Source organism: Cervus canadensis, chromosome 33, assembly GCF_019320065.1.
Source record: "Cervus canadensis isolate Bull #8, Minnesota chromosome 33, ASM1932006v1, whole genome shotgun sequence".
Classification (NCBI taxonomy): Eukaryota; Metazoa; Chordata; class Mammalia; order Artiodactyla; family Cervidae; genus Cervus; species Cervus canadensis.
In genome coordinates, this window is record NC_057418.1 from 16,613,876 (window position 1) to 16,624,486 (window position 10,611).

Consider the following 10,611-nt stretch of genomic DNA (forward strand, 5'->3'; position numbering starts at 1 on the left):
CTCCCAGAGATCACATCAGATAAAACACTCAGTACACCATAAAAGCTATCGATATGTTAGCTATTATTACTATCTGAGAAGCATATTTTCAAATATCTCTTTCCTTTGCTCTGACCTACTCTGGTGAACTTAAAGACTGCCTAAAACATAAATTAGTATAGTGTCTAAATTAAGCCTTATCTTTTCACATTCAACACAATATTTGTTGAACACTTGTGATATGCTGGCACCATTTGAGACACTTGCGATTTATCAGGCAATAAAACAAACCCAAATCCTTGTCCCTGTGAATCCTGATAGTATAAATTCAAGCCAGTTCATGTAAGTCTCTAGGTTACTAACTTCCTTCTGAATTCCTGTAGTTCTTTATTGTCCACATTTTCATTTGATTCTTTATATAAATTACCCTATACTAAATATTCAGTCCCTTCCTCTCTATTTGCAACGTGGGTTGTCATCTCTCCTGGTCTACTGCTACACACTCCAATCAGAGACAAGGGCTCCCTCTCATTCCAGTTTCGTAAGGATGAGGATTTACAGCTTGACTCTCTCCTATTCTTTATGGGGGGAAAAGCATCAGTATTGATACTTTTATTTAACTGCTGACAATTACGGTCTGTTCTCTGTTACATCACCTATATCTATTCTCAACACAACAGCCAGAAAGACCCCTTTAAAAAGTGGTTCAGTTGTTTTCCTGGAAATGATGGCCCATTTCATTCATTTTCTGAGAAAATATCTGCTAAATACTTAAGTCTTGCTGTTGTTCAGTTGCTTAGTCGTGTCCGACTCTTTGCGACCCGGTGGACTGCAGCATGCCAGGCATCCCTGTCCTTCACCATCTCCCAGTGCTTGCTCAAACTCATGTCCATTGAGTCGGTGATGCCATCCAACCAAGTCTAAATAATATAGTTTAATCTATCATTCTATAAGTTTTTGTTCAAGTGAAAATGGTAGGAATTTCAGAGAATCTGTGAAGTTGACACTATTTTAATAATACTTAATAATACTTAGATTTTACTTGCCATTTTCACTGCGTTATCTTGATATAAAAGCAATCGTGAATAAAACTACTAGCACTTAACATCAATCAAGATAGTGACACCAGACTACTAGTAGTCATTGTATTCTTCACTGCCATATACTCTCAACAAAAATAAACAAAATAAAAAATCGACTCCGTCTCACTTAAGAATGTCCTTGATTAGGGGAGAAGGCAATGGCAACCCACTCCAGTACTCTTGCCTGGAAAATCCCATGGATGGAGGAGCCTGGTGGGCTGCAGTCCATGGGGTTGCTGGGAGTCGGACACGACTTAGCGGCTTCACTTTCACTAAAAAGAAAAGAAAAAAAAAAAAAAAGAATGTCCTTGATTAGGGCTTCCCTGGTGGCTTAGTGCTAAAGAATCTGCCTGCCAAATCAGGGGACACAGGTTCAATCCCTGATCTGGGAAGATCCCACTTGCCTTGGAGCAGCATAGCCCATGTGCCACAACTATTGGGCCTGTGCTCTAGAGCCCACGTGCCACAACTACGGAAGCCCGTGTGCCCTGGAGCCTGAGCTCCACAACAAGAAAAGCCCGCCCACAATGAGAAGCCCGTGCGTTGCAATAAAGAGTAGCCCCTGCTTGCCACAACTAGAGAAACGCCCACGCAGCAACCAAGACCCAGCGCAGCCAAAAATAAATAAAATTATTTTTAAAAAGAATGTCCTTGATGAAATAAAACTGATTTTATGAAATCTTAGCCCACAAGGACACATCTTCTCAAATGATCAAAATTGGTAGTATGCATAAACCATTTCTGCTGCCACCAAAGCACAGTGGTTTTTTTTTAAGAAAAAGCACTTGTTATTATTTGAGTTGCAGACTAAATGGACTCTTTTTTTCTTTCTCTCTCAAGGAACATCATTCTTTACTTGGAAGACTGACAAACTGTAATTATTCAGAATTTGGTGTTTGACAGATATTTTCTTGAAAATGAACCAAGTAGGCTTGTCACTTTAAGGGAAAAAAGAGACTTGATTTGCCACCAGTAAGCAAATTTAGGCTATCAAGTAAAAACTTCAAATTGTGGAAAACTTATACCATCACTGTTAGTTTTTCAGCTTACTAACGCTGTAAGACTTTTCTCAAGAGATCAGCGATGATACTAACAACATGTACAAAGAACATTATTTTGGTACATACAATGAAATGTGTCAACACTTAGAGGGCCTGTATAATTCAGTGAGCCAACACTTTCCAAATGAGCAATTAAAGATATTATAAAATCACATATGGGTAAAAGGTCCATTCAATGCTCAACATAGATTAATGAATTTTAATATAATAGAGAATGAAAAGTTGATCATATCCTACCTTCTATCTAACTTCTAAGATATTTGAAAAGGCTATTGAAGTATTTCTCCCTTACTATATATTTATGTGAAGTGGGTTTTTTTTAAGATGACTTAAAAAAAAACTTTGTTTTTTGGTTGTGCTGGGTCTTCACTGACGCACAAGGGTTTTCTCTAGTAGTGGCAAGTGGGGGCTACTTTGTTACACAGCCCATGGATTTCTCACTGCAGCGGCTTCCTTGCTGTGAAGCAGAGGCTTTAGGTGCACAGGCTCAGTAGTTGTGGCCTGTGGGTTCTAGGGTGCACAAGCTTCAGTAGCTATGGCACACAGGCTTAGATGCTCTGCAGCATGTGGAATGTTCCCAGACCAGGGATCCAACCCTTGTCTCCTGCATTGGCAGGAGGTACCACCAGGGAAGTCCCGAAGCGGGTTTTTTCATACTTCAGCCAAAACTTCATATTCTAGGAGTTTGAATGCAGAAGCAGATAAAAGAATACAGCTGTCTTATATTAAGCTGGACATTGAAGAAGGGGGGCTTCCCTGGTGAGTGAGGTGGCAAAGAATCTGCCTGCAACGCAGGAGACGCAGGTTTGATCAACTGAGCAATTAACACCTTTATATACGGACACTGAAGTCATATGCAAAGTTGTTTTTAAAAAAAAAGACACTATCTTTTTCACTAAATTGTTTTGGAAAAGTTATTTTTCATGAAAAATATTCTCGTTAACATGTAATGGTCTTTTTATTGTTATTTTATTGATTTATGTATGGTTGCACTGGGTCTTTGTTGCAGCGTGTAGGCTTTCTCCAGTTGTGGAGTATGGGTTTCTCATTGTGGTGGCCTCTCTTCTAGTGGAGCACAGGCTCTAGAGCAGATGAGCTTCGGTAGCTGCAGCGCCCAGGTTTAGTTGCCCCGTAGCACGTGCAATCTTCCTGGACCAGGGATCAAACCTATGTCCGCTACATTGGCAGGCAGACTCTTAAAAGCTGGCCCACCAGGGAAGTCCTCTTATTGTTATTTTAAAATGAATTACCAGGTATTTTAAATATTTCTCAGTTTTAATTTTTAATTTGGTGACTATCAACAGCTATAACCAAAAACAAAGGCTCTGTGGGAGTCTTCAAGAATTTTTAAGAATGTAATGGTATTCCAAGGCCAATATGCTTGAGACTCACTGACCTAAATTGTGTCAGACCCTATCACCTAATAGTCTTCCAATGGCTCCCCATATACTCAGGATAAAAGCCACAAGTCCTTACATAGGCCCACCAGGCTCTACTCTTATCTGTTCCCTCTCCATAAGCTATACCTCCACTCTCCCCCGGCTCATTCCCTTCAGCCATACTTGTTTCTTTACTCTTCATCCAATAAGCCATACACAATCCGTCTTAGGTACTTTTCACTGGAAGTTTTCTTGGCCTGGAGAGTAATTTCCCCCGTTTTCTGTATGGCTATTTCCCTCACTTCCTTAAAATCTCTGTGCAAATGTCACCTCCTCAATAGTCTAATACGAGGCAGCCTATTTAAAACTGCAATGCTACTGTTACTCCATTCTCCACAGTTCCTTCTAACATTTGCTTGTTATCTACAATTGATGCAGTGTGCTGCTCCCCCAACTAGTGTTAATATAAGCCCCCAAAGCATGGAAAATGCCTGCCACATAGGACTCAACAAATACTTGTTGAATGTTGAATGAATGAAAGAATTCGTCTGACAGCTTGTCAAGTCTCAAGACACATCCATAAAGTCCCCAAAGAAAGAGAGAATGCAATCTGCAGAGAGAGGACAACGCCAGCAAAGATTTTCTTTTTTTTTTTGAATGAAAGAAAAAGAAGGGATACCATGATCACATTTTTCCATACTGAAAGCGTTATGGGCCTGAAAAAAGCTCTTGGGAAAAGTCTGGGTTGGGGAATGTTATAAAGGTTATGCAGGGTGCATTTAAGTGTCTGGCAATGAACGCTGGCCCTGAACTACCTACCCAACCCCTTCCTAACTCTCCCCTTCTTTATCCCTCCTATTCTCCCGCCTCCCCCAAAGCCATAGTCCCAAAGCCCTCCCTGGACCCCTCCACCAGAACATAAGTAGTCCACACCAAGAGACTGAAACATTTCTAAACTTTATGTAAAAAGCAACAATCAACTAGCCGAAAACGAGCCTCTAAATCCAGTCTCACTCCAGTGCCGTCTTCTCTAAAGTTTGCTCCACGGTCCAGTCACAGTTCTCAGGGGTCCTGACGGTCTCCCAACGCTGTGTTCCACAGGAAAACGGTCCACAGGAAGGCAGGTCATGCGGGACGCCCTGGGTAAGCACCTCTGTAGAAGGAAAGCACGAGAAGGAGAGACATGGAGAATCAGTTCACTTAAGAACAAGCGAGAATGCAGGCAAACCCGGGGGACTCAGGGACAGGTACTCACGTACAGCGGTGATACCGCGGGGACTCAGTTCTCCTCCGGCTTGTCAGCTGGCGGGCCGCAAGGCTGCAGCATCTTCTCCATCAAGTTGAAGCGGACTCGCGCTTTGCTCTCATTCTCGGCAATGGCGAAGTAGTTGAGAAGATCGAAGTGGCCCATGTAGGAGCAGTAGGAGTCGCGGTGCTGGTTCACCAGCCATTCCCACTTCGTGGTGTCCGCGTGGCCGGTGCCGATGTACTTGGACTGCAGATGCTCTAGCTGGCTGTGAATGGTGTAGCGGTCAGTCATCTCACCGCTTTTCCCTTTGCGCCCAGGTGAGAGGCAGCCGACTACAGGAAGGCGCTCTGGGACTTCAAGAGGGACTGCGGAACTTCCGAAACCACGCGGTCGCAGGCGGATGGCGTCACAGCGACGAAGCCGCGCAGATTCGCGGTCCCAGGACTCAGAGGCGGAAGCGGAAGTGTAGTCTGTCACCGAATTGGAGTTGCCTAGGCGACGCTACAAGTGGGCCGCCCCTGTAGAGAGTCCCGCCCCCTTCGCAGAGCGTTGCATGCTGGTCCTTTTAGTGGCCCTTTCCTAAAAGGAGCTTTGCATGCTGGGACTTGTGGTCTCTGAGGGCTGGTTTCGCAGGCTTTTTAGGAACCCTGAGAAATGTTTAAAGGATTTCCCTGGTGGCTCAGTGGTAAAGAAACCGCCTGCCAATTCAGGAGACATGGGTTCTAGCCTTGGGTCGGGAAGATCCCCTTGAAGAAGAAAATGGCAACCCACTCCAGTATTCTTGCCTGGGAAATCCCATGGACAGAGAAGCCTGGCCGGCTACAATCTATGGGGTCGCAAAAAGAGTCAGACAAAATTTAGCGACACAACAAGAAATGGAGAGATGTTTAAAAGGATGTTGGCGGCTTAATGGAGGGAGGTGTCTGGGAGGCAAGAGGCATCCTCAGGTGGAACTGGGAATATGAACTCTTGGTATGACACCGCTTTCGGAGCTAACGAGGCGCAGTGGTAGCCCGTTCACAACCGTGGATGGGTCACCTTGAAATCAGGAGACGCAAGTTCTGGTCCCAGCCACCTTTTACAAGTTGTGTGGAAAGTTATTTCATCGCTTGCAGGGCTGCCATTTCCTGCCTGGTCACCAAAGTACAGCACCAGTTACGACAGGTTCTGGCGCCTTCATCAAGCCTCTCCTTCCTCTTGAGCTTCTAATTTTGATATTCTCCCTTCAACTTCTCACCCCGGCCTACACGCCCTCAGCCTATAAATCTTTCTCAACGTTCCGTGCTGCTCGCCTCCCCAGATCTCCGTTCCTGCTGTTCCCGCTGCTTGGAATGTTTTGTTCCCCCTGGCAAACACTTTTCTCTTTAAGTCACCTCGGAAGTATCTCCTTGAAATTGACTTTGGCTACTCCAGACAGATGGAAATTCTTCCTCTTTACATCTCTATGTTATTATCACTTTAAATCCAATTTTTGGTTTAAAGAACTTCTTCACACGAATACAAACTACTTAAGAAAAATTGTTTGCGTCTATTGATGATGTATCATATGCTTCTTTTATGATATCCTCATAGCCTGGCAGAGAATGTTTCTCTAAAAACTTTTGATGAATGGGTGAACAACTGTATGGTAGCCATATAGAAAGAACTCTTCACGGGGTGAAAGACAACTTTAAAATACTTCTATTCTGGTGCAAAATGGCAGTTACCTAGTACCAGTAAGTCTAGAGAGGTACAGCATGATGATTATAGTTAATGCTATAGTGAATGTCGAAATTTTCCAGAGAGTAAATTTCAGGTGCTGTCATGAGTTTGAGTAAGCACAGGAGATGGTGATGGACAGGAAGCCTGGCGTGGTGCCCTCTATGGGGTTGCAAAGAGGACTGAGCGGCTCAACAACTCTAATGCGAGGAGATGCATATGTTAATTAGCTTGACAGTAGTAAATAACGTTTCACTGTGTATATGTATATGAAATCTTTTTGCACCCCTTAGATACACGCAGTGGTTTTTTTTAAAGAAAGGTTGAAAAAAGAAAATGACACAAATATTCTTAAAGCATCAAATAAGTGTATCAATAATGAAAAAAAAAATGTTACCCCTTCAGTTCAAACTTTGTTACAACAAATGTTTCCTTCCTAAAACCTAGAAACTAATATAAGGCATGCTTGTGGATTTACCATCCAGATGTATCAAACTTGGCCTTTTGCCATTTTTGCTTCCAACTTCATTATTTTGTTTTGGCTTTGTTTTTTTAAAGAAATAAACTCGAAAAATTCTCTGTATTGATGTCCCTAACTTACTCACTTTAGGATCCTATCTTGAGTTTAGAATTAATCATTCCTGAGCCCATGCTTTTGACTGCTGCAAGTTTGTATATCCATAAACAATAGATGTCTTTGTTATGCATGTTTTAAAGCTTCATAAATCTCATGGACAGAGAAGCCTGGCGGGCTACAGTCCATGGGGTTGCAAAGAGTCGGACACCACTTAGCGACTAAACAATGATAATAAATGACACAGATAAATGTGTGTACTGTTATGAAAGTTGTTTTTTTTCCTTGTCAGCATCCTTGTTGATATATATAGCTATAGCTATGTGTTTTATTTAGCATTTAAAAAAATGTGTTTATTAACCTATTGTATTCCTGCTTCTTATCCTTTGCCCATTTTCGTATAGGGATGTTTGACTTTTTCTTACTAATTTTTAAGGAGATCTTTAAATATTCAGGATACTAGGCTTGCCACTTGCATGCAATGAAAAAAATTTTTTTCCAGTCTAGGGTTCATCTTTACTCTTTATTTATGGTATGTTTTGTTATACAAAAGTTAATTTTAAAGTAGTCAGATGTATCAACCTTCCTTTATGGTTTGTCCTTTTTGCATTTGGTTTGAAAAATGAAATAAAAACAAACAAACAAACTCTTTTCTACTCCAGGACCATAAAAAATAGTTTTCTTAATTTTCTTGTAAAAGTTTTAGAATTTTGCTTTTTCATATTTAGAAACTTAATTCACCTGGAAGGTTTTGTTTCTTTAGGGATCTAATTAGAAGGAAATGGCAATCGACTCCAGTATTCTTGCCTGGAAAATCCTGTAGGCAGAGGAGCCTGGCAGGCTATACAGTTCATGGGGTCACAAAGAGTAGGACATGATTGAGCACATAAACTCAACTCAACTCATATGGCTAAATAGTTAAATATGTTTCTATATGGCTAACAGTGATAACCAGTCACTCACTAAATAGTACATCCTTTCCCTACTCACCTTTAATGCTTCTGTTGTACATGTAGGTCTGTTTCTGGGCATTACGTTCTATTAGTCTCTTTGCTGTGCCCATACCAGTAACACAAGATCTTAATTATTGTATCTTTATAATAAGTCTTGATATCTGACAGCATGAAAATCTGTAGAATTTCCTGCTTTCATAAATGTCTTCACAATTCTTGATCCTTTACTCTTCCACATGAATTTAGACTGTCAGTAAAATCCTCATGGAAATTGTGATTGAGTAGTTAAATAAAGCCATGAAAGTTAATATTATTTGCATATCATTAAGAATGATTCTAAGGATATGAGAGAAAAACCTCAAATTCTAAGACCTTTGGAGCTAGATAGAAAATATTTATATGTATTAATTAAGACCCAAGGTGTATAAGTTTGCTACGGCTGCCAAAACAAAGTGCCACAAACTGGATGATTTAAACAATAGAAATTTATTTCCTTCCAGTTCTGTAGTCTGGAAGTCCCAAGATCAACATGTTGGCAAGATTGGTTTCATTCTGAGGACTCTCTCATTGTCTCACAGATCTCGTCTTCTCTCTGTCTTCACATGGTTTTCCTCGTGTTTCTGTGTCCTAATCTCCTCTTCTTAGAAAGTCAGAAGTCATACTGAGTTAGAGTCTGGTTATAACACCTCATTTCATGTAAAGGCCCTGTCGCTAAATGCAGTCACCCGTAAGTTACGAGGGGTGAGGACTCCAGTGTTTGTTTGAACTAGGGTGAGGGGTAGTGAGGTTCATCACTGTAGTGAGGTTCATCATTCCACATACAGTGATGTGGAATATATGAGAACTTTTGAAAACATTTATAATTTGTGAAAATAATATAAGTACATGGGAACTTGTATTTGTTGTCAAACAATTGCAATACTTAAAAGGAAAACTGAAGAGTTATGTTGAAAGTTATGGTATAAAATATTTGAGAGTAAAAATTTGGAATGAAACTCAATTTTATCTCAAAGCCTCTTAAAAATGACTGTGAAAATTTGATAGACTAGTAAATAGTTTAGGATTTTTTGCTGAGCTTGAAAGTTTAAGGAGGGCTTCCTTGCTGGCTCAGTAGTAAAGAATCCTCCTGTCAATGCAGGAGACATGGGTTCGATCTCTGATCTGAGAAGATCCCACTTGCTGTGGGACAGCTAAGCCCAAGCACCACAACTATTGAGCCTGTGTTCTGGAGCCACAACTACTGAATCCCACGTGCCCTAGAGTCCATGCTCTGCAACGAGAGAAACCAAAGAGAAGTCCGCTCACCACAACTTGAGAGTATGCCCTGCTTGCCACAACTAGAGAAAAGCTCATACAATGAAGACCCGGCACAGCCAAAAAAAAAAAAAAAAAAGTTTAAGGAAAGAGGAGGTTCTTCGATTTATGGCTTTAATAAATTGAACATTAGCTTTAAAAATCTAAATTAACCTCTGAATATTATTTTGTACAAAAGATCCTCAAAGTCACCAAGAAAGCCTTCCATGTATCAAGATCAGCATACAGATAACACAAAAACCCTGCTTCACTTTTAATTGTAGTTACCCTGAATTGATAGATTATTTGGGGAGAATTGTCATCTTAACTATATTGAATTTTCTCATCTGGCACATGGTAAATATTTCCATTTATTTAAGTCTAATTTTTTGACTTTAAATAAAGCTTATGTAATTTTCTCCAGATGGATCTTTCATGTCTTCTATCAGATTTATCCCTGGGTATATGCTATATATATTTAAAGATGTTCCTTATGAGTCTTAAATTGTCACCTTGTAAAGAGTATCACATTTTCTTACATTTCTTGCTAATAAAGAGTTTTGGTCTGGAACCAGTGGTCTTGTTGGTGAGATATATCAGAAAAACTGTTACTATTTCCTGTCCGAAGATATTACCTTAAGTCAGTCCTGCCTATTAGGTTACGTCAATATAGCGATCAAATGCCATCTTGTATTTTGGCATTTAAGTAAAGAAAATAAGCAAGACAAGTTTCCAATAAAGGATATAGAATAAAAAATGTATAAGGAAAAGAAAAGATATCTGTTTTAGGTGGAAAATTATACTTTAATCCATTTCTAAAGTCCAGTAATGCAAGGCAACATTTTTCTCTTTTCATCTTCTCTTGGTCTATCTTTGTAGCTGCTGGCTTTAAAATTTTTTTTAAAGTCATTTAATATTTTAAATGGTCAAGGTTTCGTTCAAGACCAACAGAATGCATTTTTCAACATCTACCCATTTCCCATCCTCAGTAAGTAACGACTGCTATGTGTATCTTGTTTATCCTTCCAGAGATTTTAAAAATGAAAGCACAAATATATATGATATACTTATTTAAGTGCCTACGGATATATTTGATATTTAACCCCTTTTAAAATGTAGATGGTAGTAAAATGCTCGCTATAGTTCTCTACTTTGACTTTTTGTTTGCTTTTTGTTTTATTTTCTTGGACATATCGTGGTGATCATCTCATATGAGTACATAAAAAACTTCCTCATCCTTTTTGATTTCTGGTCTTGTTTTAAAGCTGCATAATATTCCATTGTATGGGTGTATTATGCTCTATAAATAAGCACCCTCTTATTGATGATCAAATGTCTTGTGT

General features: G+C 40.0%; 1 protein-coding gene across 2 annotated transcripts; it reads right to left on the minus strand.

The window, feature by feature from the left end:
- Positions 1-4,442: 4,442 nt before the first annotated feature.
- SF3B5 (splicing factor 3b subunit 5) lies at positions 4,443-5,158 on the minus strand. 2 transcript variants are annotated; one of them, XM_043457363.1, is made up of 2 exons: positions 4,761-5,158; positions 4,443-4,654 (listed from the first exon to the last, which is right to left on the minus strand). In XM_043457363.1, the coding sequence occupies exon 1, from the start codon at positions 5,039-5,041 to the stop codon at positions 4,781-4,783; it is 261 nt and encodes an 86-aa protein (XP_043313298.1). In that variant the 5' UTR covers positions 5,042-5,158; the 3' UTR covers positions 4,443-4,654; positions 4,761-4,780. The 2 variants fall into 2 exon arrangements, with proteins under 2 accessions (XP_043313298.1, XP_043313299.1); XM_043457364.1 differs by having other exon boundaries at positions 4,757-5,149.
- Positions 5,159-10,611: the final 5,453 nt, after the last annotated feature.